Below are 15,490 nucleotides of genomic sequence, written 5' to 3'. Positions count from 1 at the left end.
GGAAGATTTGGGGGAGAAAAGAGGCTTGAGCTAGACCTGAGGGATAGTGAGATTTAGAAAAGGGGAGAGTCTGGGAGACAGTGAAAGGCAGAAGTATGTTTGGAGGATAGTTGTTGCGGGATTGTAGCGTGCAACGGTCAAGGAAGAATTCTTGAGACATTTTGGGCACAAAAGCTGTTTTTATTATAGTGCGAGGACAGGACCTGTGGGCAAAAAGACCTGCATTGTGATTGTGAAGAGTGACTGATCGCACACAGTTTCCCATCCGATGGAAGAGAAGGGGACATTAGGGCTCCAGGAAATTGAGTCTATAGGTTCCTGGAGGTCTATTATTAAGATTGTGTTTCCCTTGTAAATCATTAAGACCTTACAAACTATAGAGGAGTTTCAAGTCTTATAGGACAGTGATCTTTATCAGTTGGCCATTTGTTTTTCCTTTGTTCTTGGGCAGTTACTAGTGCCTGAGGAATACCATATATATCAGATATGTATATAGTATATCCCACCTTATATTATGTATATCTCACCTTATATTATATATATCCCACCTTAAGTTGGGGAGGGGTCATGGGGTGTCAGCTAGGGTTTTGCCCTCCGTTTGCCTTTTGCTCCCTCATCACAGTTAAGAAAGGATCCTCAGAACTACAGGGGGAAATAAAATAGGACAGGTAGGGTTGGTCCAGATTATAGATAACCATACAGAAACCATTCTGCTGATAATGATGAAAGGAAAGATTAAAATCTGATTTGGAAAGCTGATTAATTAATCTGTATCAGTGTGGGGAGAGAGACTTGAATTTTACAACTGGCAGCCCCTTAGACAAAAGTTAACAGAACTCTAACGAACAAATCAGTCAATTCTCTAATCCAGTCCCTCTTGCTCTAAAGATAATGGAAGGCCAGAGAGGTCACTTGATTTTCCTAATGTCACACAGCTTCAGGAGCAGGATACCAGAGTTAAGAACTCAAGAAGTTCAATACGCAGGGATTGAGCACAAAATGGTGCCAAAGAAAGTTAAATGTACGATGGGGAGCAAGGGCACGACACAAATCAGCACATTTGCCAGAGGGATTTCGGTTTGAAAAGGTCTATTTAAAATAATTAAGACAAACCACCAAAACCCCTTTGAACTCCAGGTTAGCGCAACACCTTTGCAAACAAATACGTTGTTATGTTTAGAGGTTGCTGTCAACAAAGAAACACAAATTACAGGAAAAAAGAAATTACATTTTTAAAAGGGAGCGTATCTCAAAAAACACATGGGAGAGGGTAACAGAAAAGGACAAGCTTTCCTGATAACAGAAGCGGCTGCCACAATCTTCCCTCCACCTCACGTTATAATCCTTTTATTTGGTATTTACTATCAGGGACATAGTGGACATCTCCGTGCTTGAAACGCGTTCGGTGCTGGGACTAGCTTCAAAGATACCAACAACAAATTAAAGAAATTCCGCAGTGAAACCCTCAGCGACCAAAACGGCAACTAATTTGGGGTAAAAAGAGGAAAAAGATTAGGCTAGGCGGTGTGACACCTGTGGCCACGGGTATTTAAAAGGGTTTCCCCAGACTGCCACCTTGGGCACGAAGAGTCCGAGCACAAGGAACGAAAACCACCGAGGGTAGACGCGCCCGCCAAGGCAGCAGAGGCCAGCCAGGCGCAGCCAGCTATATCCGCTAGGGATAGACGCTAACGTGGCGGCCCCTCTCCCGCCACAGAGAAACCCTAGCCCCGCCCGCGGATCCCGGAGGCCCCGGCCAGAGATTACCACTCCCGACTCCACGCGCGTACGCGTGCCAGGCCGCCGCAGCGGGGTGGCGCGCAAGGCATCGCGGGACTTGTAGTTTCCTCCCGCACTCCCCCTCCTCCCGCCCCCAGCAGCTCTCTGGAGGCGGGGAGATCCTGCTCCATGTAAATGATCCGCGGTGCCAGGCGGGCTTCCCCTCCCTCCCCCTACCTTCTCCTGCGAGAGTTTGAAAATTCCCGCGGAGCCGGCGCCTAGGCCGGAACACTCGCGAGAACTCAGGTCTCCGCGCCGCGATCCCCTTTCCGGCTGCTGCCCTCCCTCCGCGCCCTCCCTCCGCGCCCTCCCTCGGCGCCCCGCCCCTCGGCGCCCCGCCCCACCCCGCCCCACCCCTCCCAGGCTTATAAGACTTGGTCGGTCCGCCCGCGGTAATGCTTAGAGCAGGCCCGGCGCCATCAGTCTGTAGGAGGCAGAGTCGTAGGGAGGAGGACTTGGAACGGCGGCGCGGGCGGCCTCGGAGTCGCGGATCTGCGCGTCGGACGGCAGCCGGCGGAGGCGCCTCAGGGGCTGTGGGTCTGCCGCGGCCGGCGAGGTCGCGGGCGGGGGCTGGAGGTGCGGCGGCGTACGCGCCCTGCCTGAGGCGGCCGTGTCTCCCGGGAGATGCTGTGACGGACCCGCGCGGGAGGAGCTCGCGCGCGGCCTTGCGCCCCCTGCACTCGGCGGCCGGGGCGGTCTGCCGCCCGCCCTGCGCAGGTAGGGAAAAGGCGGGAGGGGTCGGGCCGGCGCGCGAGGGCGGGTCCGCGCGGCCTGGGCCGCAGGGCCGCGGGCCTCCCTGCGTGGGGCCGGGGGCCGGGGCGCGCGGCGCGGGAGCGGGCGGCCGGGCTCGCTGGGCGGGCGGCGGGGGAACGCGGTTGGCGGCGGGGGAGGCCGCGCGCCGGGGGGAGGGAGGCCCCCCAGGCAGCGGGTTACATAACCACCGGCCGGCGGCACATGGCGGCGGAGAGGCGTTGCGGGAACCACCCCCTGCGCCTTCCGCGGCGCCGGCCGGGCCCGCACGCCGCGCCGGGGGGCCGGGCCCGCGGCATGCCCTGGGCGCCGTGCTCCGGAGTGGTGGAGACCTTGGTCGGCCTGGCCCCGAGCGAGCTTACCGGGCGGTGGAGCCGGTATTTCATCGCCGTGTGCTCCACATGCTCCTGGGCCTGGCTCGGGTGAGTCCGGGCCGCGGGAGGGGTCGGGGCGGGAGTGGAGAGTGCGGCGATTTGGTCAGCACGTCTTGGGGTGGCTGTCGTCTTCCTGGACCCCCGAACTTGAGGATGATCACTTTTGTTACTACTTGACTGCCGGGCTGTGGGGGAGGTTAGTTGATTCTCAGCGCCAACGAGGTCGGTGCTCGCTGTTATCTTTTTTCAAATACCGTTTGAAAAGTATTTGGAAGAACCTGGGCCCTTTAGGGTAAAATATAGGCCTCATGGAAACTTTCAACTTCCGTTTATTCTCAGAATATCCTAAAGAATCGGTAGATTTTGAGAACCTTTCGTGAGCTTTGACCGACTGAGTGGGAGACCAGGAATGACAAGCGCAGTTTCAAGTTAATGCTGGAGGGATGCTCCAGGTGTGTTAAGTGCTATGGGAAGTGTGCATTCTCTCCGTTACTGTAATTTTTGATCCTGTTTTTCAGTAACCTAGCAAAGCGTCACCAGGTCGCAAAACAGCCAGAATTATTTTAAAATGATTTTTAAAAGATCCTTCTGTAGCAATTTGGGGATGGACACGTCTTCATTTAAAAGGAAGCATAACATTGTTCCCTTTTCTCCTGCTGACCATGAAAATTTACAGCACCTTCTAATTTTTCTTCAGAATGAAGTCTAACTCTCTTAGGTTAGGCAAGCAGTTTCCACGATAAGTCTCTTCTGCTTTCCAGACTCAACTACTCACATATTTATGCTTTGCCTATTCCAGAATCCTCCCCATATCCGGGCCCATTTTTCTTGAAGATGTATGTAGGTGTTTCTTTGCTCATGGCCTTCAGCCTGGAGCTCCATCCCTGCTTTATTCAAGTTCTGAAATTTCAAATCCTCCTCACTTTAAATGCCATGTTTTCTAGTCACTCTTCCATTTCCCTTTATTCCACATCATTTATACCACTGTTGCAGCATTTATTTTTGTCTGATATTCTAAGGGTTGATTATATGTATCTCCTTCTGGAAGGTAAACTCTTGAGGTCAGGAAGTGGGTCATCTTAGTGCCCTAGAGTTCCCTGCCCAGCACAATGTTTTAAAAGTACTTGGAGATTAATAAATGTTGGAAGTAAGTTTGAAAGAGCCTCTACTAAAGAAGTTTAACTTAATAGTTTATTAGTAGAAGTTTAGAGTCCACTGACAGCTTACACGTACATCATAATTCTTAGTCTTTTTAGGAGTCACAAAGAAAGTAAAAATGCATAGAGAATGTTCTGTGGAAATGTTTGTTCTGTGTTGTTACAATATAATTAGTGAACAACTAAATGAGAGTTTTTTTGCTGTAGTGGGATTCAGCTGCTTTTGAGGCTGTGTGTGTATCCCGCAGAACTGATTTGTGGTATTCTTTTTTTTTTTTTTTAAGATTTTATTTATTTAATTGACTGACAGATCACAACTAGGCAGAGAGGCAGGCAGAGAGAGAGGGAGAAGCAGGCTCCCTGCCGAGCAGAGAGGCCGATGTGGAGCTCCATCCCAGGACCCTGGGATCGTGACCTGAGCCGGAGGCGGAGCCACCCAGGCACCCCTGATTTGTAGTATTATGTGTTATAAAATCTTTCCTAGTAGTTTTGTGAATTTTATTTTGCTTCTTAGTACTGAGACCATATATATTTAAAAATAAGTTGGACCCCAAACTCTGTGGCCAATAAGAGATTTTTCTTTTTAATAAGTTTATTTTTTTAGAGCTGTTTTAGGCTCACAGCGGAGTTGAGTGGTAGGTACAGAGACTGTAGTTCACACTCCCTGCTTCCACTCAGGCATAGCTTCCCCCCATTATCAACATTCCCCACTAGAATAGAACATTTGTTACAATTATTGAACCTACATGGACACATCATTATCACCAAAGTTCACAGTTTACATTAGGGTTCAGTCTTGGTGGTGTATGTTCTGTGGGTTTGGACAGAATGAGAAGTATCTACTGTTACAGTGTTATCAAAGTACTTTCACAGCCCTAGAAATCCTCTGTACTCTCTCTAGTCATCCCTCACTTACTGCTAAACCTTGGCAACCAAGAAAGTCTTTTTACTTTCTCCATAGTTTTGCTTTTTCCTGAATTGTCCTGTCATTGGAATCATGCAGTATGTAACCTTTTCAAATTGACTTTTTTCACTTAGTAATAATTCTTATTCCTCTATGTCCTTTCATGGCTTGATAGTTCATTTCTTCTTTAAAGTTTTTGTCTGTTTATTTAAGTAATCTCTGCCCAGTGTCTGGAACCTGAGATCAAGAGTCACAGGCTCTCCTGTTTGAACTAGCCAGGGGGCCCTCGCTCACTTCTTTTCAGAACGGAGTGAATATTACGTTGCCTAGACATTCTACCATTTATTTAGCCATTCACCTACAAAAGGACGTACTAGTTTTCTACAGATCTTAGTAACAAGGAAAAGCTGTGATAACATCTGTGTGCAGTTTTTTGTGTGGACATGTTTTCAGCTCCTTTGGGTAAATACCAAGGAGTGTGATTGCTGGATCCTATGGTAAGAATATGTTTAGTTCTGAAAGAAACTGCCAAACTATCTTCCAGAGTGGCCGTACTATTTTGGATTCCCACCAGCAGTGAAGGAGAGTTCCTGTTGCTCCACATCCTCACCAGCATTTGGTGGTGTCAGTGTTCCGGATTTGGGCCGTTCTAAAAGGTGTGCAGTGGTGTCTCATTGCTTTGAAATGCATTTCTCTGATGACCTATGAAATGGAGCTTCTCATGTGCTTCCTTGCTATCTGTGTATCCTCTTAGAGAGTGTTTGTTAAGGTCTTTGGCCATTTTTTAATTGGGTTGTTTGTTTTCTTGTTGGCTTTTAAGAACATTGAGTTTTTAAAAGTCGATTTTATTGCTTAACCTGTCTATTTCTATTTCTATTCCCTGTGGTGAGTATCTTTGCTGTCCTAAAATACCATGTTTTGGATCTGTTAGTTGCAAGGCATTGTGACTCTGGAATTCACAGGAACAAGACATGATTTTTGCTTTTTAGGAATTCATACTATGGGGGGTGGGAGGACAGACAAACACAGATAACAGGTTTCAAAAATAATAGTTATGATTGCTAACCTAAGGGGAAAGGAGTGAGCTCAGAGATGAGATTAAGTGGGAAAGGATGGGTCTATGCAGACCACACTGGGAGTTTAGTCTTTGATGGATGGGGTTTTGGCACATAGAGATGAAAGGGGGGAATAGCGTAAAAGAATGAAAGTGCTAGGCAGTAGCAAACTTCTGGGGAATTTGGGAGACAGCCCTGTAGAGATAGTCTGGAGCTGCCATTTATTGCCTGTGGCTGAGGATATTGGTTTTTATATGCTGTAGGGAGTCATTGAAGGGTTTTGAGAAAAATGATATAATCCTTTTGTGGTATCAAGAAGATGAACATTTTTATTTCACTGGCAGCCAGCATTTTTTTTTCCCCCCAATGTCCTGCTCTGCCTGCCTAGACCTTCAGAAGGAATTGAAACTTTCAGAGGTTGCTGATGTTGACATGTCGTAAAGGCTGGGACTCTACTTAATTTTGTACAAAACTGAGCAGAGCTGCTTAGCGTATATTTGTGAACATACATGTCTATATGAGATGTTCTTTCTAATAGTATAATTTTTCAGTTCTCTTCATTGTGCTTAAAATGTTAAAATTCATACTGTAAATTGTGATTTGAAAGGTCTTGAAGCCAATTTTTGCTCTGTGGATTCAGAGGCTAACTTTGTTTCATTCACTGAGCACTTTTTAAAAACTCTTGTGCCAGGCCCCATGATAAACTAAGAGTTAGAAAGATAGGTATTCACATTATCTAGAAGCTTGGGTGTGACATGAAGACAGAGTAGAGAAGTCCAACATTACATGTATTAGTAAGCAGTAGAACCAGGACTTAAAGCCATTTTAATTCAAAGTTTGTGCCTTTTCTAATACTCTGGATGGAACCTGCAGTTATTGTTCAACTTGCTGTTTCTCAGACACTAAGAGCTTTGAGAAATTCTTTTTCCTCTTGAAATAGCATCAGTTTGAGAACACAGCTCGAAATCCAGAGGTTCTAAAGGGGTAAATTCCTTTAGTTATATAGAAGCTAAGTCTAACTTGCAGGACCAAGAAGTGAATTATAATTGTTATTGTAATCCTAAGAAACAACTGAATGGAGAAGGGAAATGGGGATTTGAAGATAGAGGAGCACTTAGAAGGAAGCTGTGGTTTCAGCCTTTCATTTTTGTGTGTGGAGCATTTTACCAGATGATAAGCATTTAGTATTGGTTGAGTGAATTAAGAAATAGACTCAGAATTGATAAACTGATTATCCATTGAATGTGACAGATTAAACAGATCACTAAGGAAGTTAACAGCTTCAAGGATTCAAAGTTCTAGAGCCTTTAAATTTAATCTCTAAGTTTCTAAGGATAGCACTAACTTAACATCATTATAATCTTAATCTTTTGCGAAAATACTGTGTAGTTGGGTTTGCTATGTGGTGTTGAAGTGGCTGCAGAGCATCTTTTTACTGGCCTGAGGTGGAAGGCGTCAGCTAGAGCACAAGCAACAGTGCTTTGGAGATGTGTGACTGACCTTCGATGTACCTGTACAGAAGTCCGTGTTATGGAACTGTGACTGGGCCTAGCAGAGAGAAAAATCATGGATCAATTTAGGACAAGTACTTTTACAGAGAAATTGGACCACAAGTGTGCCTGAGAACCAGGTAGTGGGCCTCTCCCCCTTGAAGACCAGCACAACCCACCCCCAACGCATACACTGACCATAGAGTGCTGCAGAACTTCAGCTCCAGTGGAAACCGCATCAGGTCTCTTCTAACAAGCAGACCAGAGCACATCTAGTTAAAACTCGCCACACTCTGGCCAAGGGCCAAACACTGCCCACTGCAGGCACGGAGAAACTCTGCAGAGGACTGACCTGAGGGAAAGAGCAGCCCAAACACAGCAGCGCGGTGGCACGCAGCACACGACAGGACACTGCCTGAAGCACCAGGCCCTGGATGATATATGGCCTCTTCATAATAAAGCCATTACAGTATTCTCAAGAACAGGAAACATAACAGGACTTCCTAACATACTGAAGACAGAGACTTGGACAAAATGTCAAGATTGAGGAATTCATCCCAAAAGAAAGAACAAGAAAAAGTCATGGCCAGGAATCTCATTGAAATAGACAGAAGTCATATGCCGGAGCCAGAATTTAAGACAACAATCAATCATAAGGATACTACCTGTGCTTGAGAAAAGCATAGAAGACACCAGGGAGTACCTTAACACAGAGATAAAACACTTAAAACCTAGTCAAGCCAAAATAAAAATATGCTATAACTGAGATTTGAAACTGACTGGGTGTAGTGAGCACAAGGATAGAAGCAGCAGAGGAACGAATACGTGACATAGAAGGTAAAATTGTGGAAAATAATGAGACTGAAAAGAAGATGGAAAGAAAACTCTTGGATCATGAATGGAGACTTGGGGACTCAGTGACTCCATAAAACGTAATAATGCTCATTTCATAGGAGTCTCAGAAGAAAAAAAAAGAGAGGGCAAAGGAGGCAGAATGCTTATTTGAGGAAATTATAGCCAAAAAAGTGTCCTAATCTGGGGAAAGAAACAGACATCCAAATCCAGAGGCACAGAGAACTCCAAACAAAATCAATACAAGCAGGCCAACACCAAGACACACTAAACTTGCAAAATACAGAGACAAAGAAAACAGCCTCAAAGCACCAAGAGAAAAGAAGTCCCTAACTTATAAGGAAAGTCACATCAGGTTAGCAGCAGATGTCACCGCAGAAGCTTGGCAGGCCAGAAGAAGGTGGCTTGGTATGTTCAACCTGCTGAATGGGAAAAATAGCTAGTCCGGAATATTTTATCAAGCAAGGCTGCCATTCAGAGTAAAAGAGATAAAGAGTTTCCCAAACAAAAACTAAAGGAGCTCATAACCACTGGACCAGCCCTGCAAGAAATATTAAAGGGGTCTTTGAGTGGAAAAAGAAAGACCAAAAACAATAAAGACTAGAGCAGAAATTCTCTGGAAATGACGACTTAACAAGTAATACAAGAACACTAAATTCATATCTTTCAATAATTACTCAGTGTAAATGGACTACATTCTCCAGTCAAAGGCCATAGAGTGTCAGGATGGATTAAAAAAACAAGACCCATTTGTATGCTGCTTGCAAGAGACTCATCTGAGACCCAAAGACACCTGCAGATTGAAAGCAAGGGGATGGAGAACATTTCTCATTGTTAATGGACATCAAAAGAAAGCCAAGTAGCCATCCTTAGATCAGACAAATTAGATTATAAACCAGTTGTTGTAATAAGAGCTGAAGAGGGGCACTCACTATATCATAATAAAGGGATCTATTCAACAAGAAGATCTTAACACTTGTCAATATTTATGCTGCCAACTTGGGAGCACCCAGATATTTAAAATAGTTCACAACAAACACAGAGGAACCATAATTTAAGTGGTGGATTTTAACACCCCACCTACAGCAATGGACAGATCTTCAAAGCAGAAAATCAATAAGGAAACAATGGCTCTGAATGACACATTGGACCAGATGAACTTAACAGATATATTCAGAACATTTCATCTTAAAGCAGCAGAATACACATTCTTTTTGAGTGTACATGGGACATTCTCCAGAATAGATCACATGCTAGGTCACAAATCATGCCTCATCAAGTGCAAAAAGATTGAGATCGGGGTGCCTGGCTGGCTCAGTTGGTTAAGCATCCAACTTTTGATCTCAGCTCAAGTCTTGATCTCAGAGTCTTGAGATCAAGCCCTGCGCTGGGCATGGAGCCTACTTAAAATTCTCTCTCCCTTTCCCCTGCCGCTGCCCCTTCACCCTGAGTGTGCTCTCCCCCCCCATCCCATTTCTAATTTTAAAAAAGCTGATTGGGATCATACCATGGGTATTGTCCATCACAACGCTGTTTGTCTTTTTTTTTTTTTTGTCTTTTTTTTTTTTTTTAAGTAGGCTCTGCGCCCAACATGGGGTGTAAACTCACGACCCTGAGATCAAGAGACACACCAACTGAACCAGCCAGGCACCTCTCCAATCACAGCAGTAAGAAACTTGAAGAAATCCACAAGAAAAAAGCTGGAGAGACCACAAATACATGGAGGTTAAAAAACATCTTACTAAAGAATAAATGGGTCACCCAGGAAATTAAAGAAGAAATTAAAAAATACATAGATACAGTGTACTTGGAACCTCTTAACACTTGAAAACAGTCCCTACAGCACTAGGTTCTGTTTCTGATGGGTTAATGCAAATTTGACTTTATTTTGTTGAATTTATTTTGATTTAAGGTAACAGAATAGTAATAAAAATCTACCCACTGATACATTCAAGATAGCAAATGTTTCACAAAACTTTCTACTTCCTTTTACTTTATTTTAGGAGGTTCTGCCCCAGACGTGGGGTTAGAACTTACAACCCCAAGGTCAGGAGTCACATATTCTACTGACTGTGTCTGCCAGGCACCCTTACTTCCTTTTGTTTTAGATTAATTGTGGATTTATAAACTTTACCTTTAAGGTTTTCCTGCAAATTAGGCTGCAAATTATTATATTTTGGAATTTAGTGATTAAGTCAAATGGCTCTGTGTACTCTCTGAGATCATTCTTTTCCCTTGAGTTTTCTCTTTCTAGACCATTGAGTACCCCCTACCCTGAAAGTTTTTATTTCCATATGTCAGTTTTCACCTCAAGATCATTATCTTTTGGTGTTAGCCATTGAAGCAGTTTTTCCCCCCTCAAAAAAGTGTTTTATGCTGTGCTACTCAGAATAATAGTGCTGGGGATACAAAGATAAGGCAGGGTGCCCGAAACTATAGGGCAGACATGGTGTCAGTTTTACCTGAAGATTTGAAGTCTAATTAATGTCCAGTACATGGAAGTTGCTTCATAGATTGTAGCTTCCTTCCCCTCACCACTCATTTTAGGGTGGGAATGCCTTCTGATCTTTTATTCATCTATAATTTCCCATTTCTGTATCATACTGAGGAGGAGGAGTTTTTTTTCTTCCCAGCAGGGATGGCTAAATTATCTCAGGACATTATTAAAATTTTGTGATTTTTCCATCTGGTATCATTTTCACAGTGATTTGAAATGTTATTTTTGTCATAAGTGGAATAGTTCAGTCTCTGGTCTCTTGATTTCATTGATCTGTTTCTCTGTTTTGTTGTTTTTTTGTTTTTGTTTTTTTCTTAATCGTACAGAACCAGCTTTTTGTTTCATGGATTATTTTCAACTATGATTTTTCTGTTTTGTTTCATTAAATTCAGTTCTCTTATTCCTTTCTTCTGTTGATGGTTTAATTTGTTCCTTTTCTAGTTTAAGGTGGAAGCTTAGGTTACTGATAGGAGATCTTCTAGTTGTTTAGTGCTGTGAATTTCCCTCTAAACACTGCTTTAAGCTGTATTACACAAATTTGGGTAGGTCATGTTTTCATTTTCATTCAGTTCAAAATACTCTTCTTTCTGAAGGAACTTATTCGACATTCTTTGTACTTCCTATCTGCTGGTGACTGTCTTTTTCACTCTTGTGTGTTGAAAAGTATTTTGCCTTCATTTTTAAGTGATATTTTCACAGGGGATAGAATTCTAGGTTGAATTTTTTTTTTCTTTCATAACTTAAAATATATTTTTTCACCATCTTCTGGCTTGCATAGTTTTACACCAGAAGTCTCTTGTCATTCTTGTTCATCTTTGCAGTGTAATACTTTTTAAGATTTTCTTTTTCCCTTGCATATGATATATTTTGTTTCAGTTTTAGTATATGTATTGCTGAAGTGAGCCCAAGTATGATGTATTTTGGTGCCATTTCTTCATGTGCCTTGTGGTTGAGTTGTTGGCCTTTTTGGATTTGTGGGTTTATAGTTTTCATCAAATTGGGAAACTTTTGGCCATAAGTTTTTAAATATTTGTCCTTTTTTTTTTTTTTTTTTGAGATTGCTGTTATATATTAGGGCACTTGATATTGTCCCATAGGTCATTGATGTTCTGTTCTTTTCCTGCCTCAGCCTTTTTTTTTTTTTTCTTTCTCTTCCATGTGCTTCGTATTAGATAGTTTCTTCTGTGGATGTTTAGGTTCAGTAATACTTTAAGTGTCTGAATCCCATTCAGTATTTCTCATCTCTCGAAGTTTGATTTGGTCTTTTTTATATCTTCTGATATATCTTCTGTCTTCTTGGACAGAGGTATTATGGCTAGGATAACTGATTTAATGTCCTCATCCAGTAATTCTAACTTCTGTGTTATTTCTAGGTCTACCTCTTTTTTGTGCTCTCTCTCGCTTTCTGTCTGTCTCAAATAAATAAAATCTTTTTAAAAAGGGGAAGGTAATTTTTTTTTCCCACACCACTGAAGCAGTCAGTACCTTTCTGAGTACTCTACTCAGTGCCTCATGTTTTAGGAGGTTTTTCCACTTTGGAGGTATTCCTGGCCTTGTGTAAGCTTTGGGGATTGTTTCTCCTCTCTTTTTCCAGTGATTCATCCCTTGGCTTCTGGTAGTTTATTTCCATGCTTATTACATGGATCATATGAGGTTCAGGGGACCCCACTGCTGATATCTAGAGCTCTTTTTGTGTCTCAGACTTTCTGATCGCTATTCTCCCTGAAGCCTTCTAGCTATAATTCTTTAGGACTCCCTTTAAGGGAGAGTTTATTTGTGGTAGACTGTTTTTGTTTTTTTCTAAAAGCGTGTTTCATATTTAAGGATAATTCCAGGGATACATAATTATATGTTGACAGCAGTGTTTGCTTAGAATTTTCAAGATATTCCAGACTTTTGGCTTCCACTGTTGTTGAGAAGTCATTTCTTTTTATTCTACCTAGGATTCACTGTTCTTCCCAATTCCAGAGAATTGGTGTGGTCTCTACAGATTTGGGAAATACCTTTTAGAACATTGATTCTTCTTCTTCTTCTTTTTTTTAAAGATTTTATTTATTTGTTTGAGAGAGATCACAAGTAGGCAGAGAGGCAGGCAGAGAGAGAGGAGAAAGCAGGCACCCTCCTGAGCAGAGATGTGCAGGTCTTGATCCCAGGACCCTGAGGTCATGACTGGAGCCAAAGGCAGAGAAGCTCAACCCACTGAGCCACCCAGGTGCCCCAGGCTTTTTTTTTTTTTTTTTTTTTTTTTTGTCCTCTTAATAGATTTTATTTATTTGTCAGAGGGAGAGAGAGCGCATGGGCACAGGCTTGGGGAGTGACAGGCAGAGGGAGAAGCAAGCTCCCGCTGAGCAAGGAGCCCAATGTGGGACTTGATACTGGGATCATGACCTGAGCTCAAGGCAGATAGTTAACCAACTGAGCCACCCAGGTGTCCTTAGAATATTGCTTTTTCCTTATTATTTAGTATTATATTTTGAGGGATTCTGAATAAACATGTTAGATCTTCTTCCTCTCTTGCCTGTAACTTTTTTTTAAAGATTTTATTTTTGAGTAGACTTACACCAGTGTGGGGCTTGAACTCAACGCTGAGATCACGAGTCAGATCCTCCACTGACTGAGCCAGCCAGGTGCCCCTCTTGCCTGTAACTTTCAACTACTTATTTCTTTGTCTCTCTGTCCTACATTCTCGAAGAGTTTGGGGATTCTCTTTCTCATCCTAGTTTGCTGTCTTATTTGTTTTTTGAGTTTGCTTTTGTTTAAGTAGGTACAAGAGTACTGTTTGTTGAATGGAGACAAAAGAATATTTGTAAGTTAAAAAGAATCATGATGCAGTGATTACCTGTCTACTCACCATAAAAGTTTTAGAAAAAGGACATTGGAGTTCTTCTGTATTCCTTTCCATTCCAGCCCCTTTCCCTCTTCTCAAAGTAACTACTATTATAGTCCAAGTAACTACTATTACGGTTTTTGTGTTTATTGTTTCCTTGCTTATTCATAGTTTTGTTACATATGTTTGTGTTTTTAAATATTATTTTCTTAGTTTTATAGCCTTTTAAATGTTACGTGAATGTAATCATTTCTGCGGATATTTTTTGCTCCTTTTATTACTATTATTTTTTTAAAAAGATTTTATTTATTTATTTGACAGAGAGAGATCACAAGTAGACAGAGAGGCAGGCAGAGAGAGAGATAGAGGGAAGCAGGCTCCTTGCTGAGCAGAGAGCCCGATGCGGGACTCGATCCCAGGACCCTGAGATCATGAACTGAGCCAAAGGCAGCGGCCTAACCCACTGAGCCACCCAGGTGCCCTGCTCCTTTCATTATTATCACACTCTGACATTTGTCCATATTGTTGCATATTGCTGCAATTCTCATTACTCCTTTGAGGTTTTCTCCCCCATTGAGTTTTTTTTTTTTTTTTTTTAAAGATTTATTTATTTATTTATTTATTTGGCAGAGAGAGAGCGAGCGAGAGGGGGAATACAAGCAGGGGGAGTGGGAGAGGGAGAAACGCTTCCCGCTGAGCAGGGAGTCCAATGTCGGGCTCCATCCCAGGACCCTGGGATTATGACCTGAGCCAAAGGCATAGTCTTAAGGACTGAGCTACTCAGGCACCCCCCACCAATTGAGTTTTAAATTTTATAATTTTTCATTCCAGGAGTTATGTTACTTTTTTCAAATCTACTTGACCTTTTTCATGATAATTTTTAAAGTTTCTTCCTCACTAGCAAGCTAGATCTTTGAGTTCTTTACCATTTTAAACATATTTTCTGTTCTCTGATTTTTTTTCAATATCTAAAATCTTTGATAGATTGATTCTGCTGGCTGGAGTTCCTTGTTCTAGTTTGTTATTTTGACTGAGTCATTTTCTTTGGAATTTCATCTTTGAGAACTCTGAGATTCTGGAGAATATTTGGTGGTGTCTGTGGGTTATGTAGAGCATTACCAACCTGAGAATAATTTATAAAACATTGCTGTCTGAGTATTGTCAAATATCATAGCTTGAATTCTGGCCTCCACTTTGTGTGAAGGGAAATATTCTTTTTCTGAGCAGATACTTCTAGCCATGGCCAAGAGGAGCAGCATTATTGCTCCCTGTCCTGCACAGTGGGTGCTTCTCTCACTGATTTCTCACTGATAAGGCTAATGGTATAGCCTTATGGAGTTGAATGGCACAGGGAGGAGGCTCTTCTTTGTGTGCCTTGGCTCTGTTAGTCCATAGCTTTTTCTTCTGCCTCTATGCATCTCGAGAGTCTCAAAGTCAGAGACCACCAGCATTGGATTTGGTAACCAACCCTCAAGGCCCAAGCCAGCTGAGAGGTTTCCAAAATCCTGCTGTCTCTCTCTCTCTTTTTTTAAAGATTTTATTTATTCATTTGACAGAGAGAGATCATAAGTAGGCAGAACGGCAGGCAGAGAGAGAGGGGGAAGCAGGCTCTCCACAGAGCAGAGAGCCCAATGTAGGGCTTGATCCCAGGACCCTGAGACCATGACCTGAGCTGAAGGCAGAGGCTTAACCCACTGAGCCACCCAGGTGCCCCCCGCTGTCTCTTCATGTTTGGCTCTATCAATTCATTCAAAAAAGTATTTTAACCATCATTTTTGGTTATTTACAATATAAGGATCATCCAG

At 42.9% G+C, this 15,490-nt stretch overlaps 1 protein-coding gene across 9 annotated transcripts in view; it reads left to right on the top strand.

Moving 5' to 3' along the window:
• Positions 1-2,143: 2,143 nt before the first annotated feature.
• The window catches only part of AHCTF1 (AT-hook containing transcription factor 1), an 83,285-nt gene continuing 69,938 nt past the window's right edge, over positions 2,144-15,490 (top strand). For 2 of the 9 annotated variants that reach the window (XM_045084673.1, XM_045084672.1), the window contains exons 1-2: positions 2,145-2,496; positions 5,509-5,620. In XM_045084673.1, coding sequence (XP_044940608.1) covers positions 2,175-2,496; positions 5,509-5,620 — 434 coding nt within the window. In that variant the 5' untranslated portion in view covers positions 2,145-2,174. Of the gene's footprint in view, positions 2,497-3,242; positions 3,356-5,508; positions 5,621-9,957; positions 10,087-15,490 lie in introns of those variants that run through there. The other 7 variants (XM_045084678.1, XM_045084675.1, XM_045084676.1 and 4 more) reach the window with 7 other exon arrangements.

The sequence above is a fragment of the Mustela putorius genome, unplaced genomic scaffold (assembly GCF_011764305.1).
Source record: "Mustela putorius furo isolate JIRA1106 unplaced genomic scaffold, ASM1176430v1.1 tig00000785_pilon_pilon_pilon, whole genome shotgun sequence".
In the NCBI taxonomy this organism is placed as follows: Eukaryota; Metazoa; Chordata; class Mammalia; order Carnivora; family Mustelidae; genus Mustela; species Mustela putorius.
The sequence above is the reverse complement of the archived record's forward strand: the minus strand, read 5'-3'. Positions and strand labels throughout refer to the sequence as shown.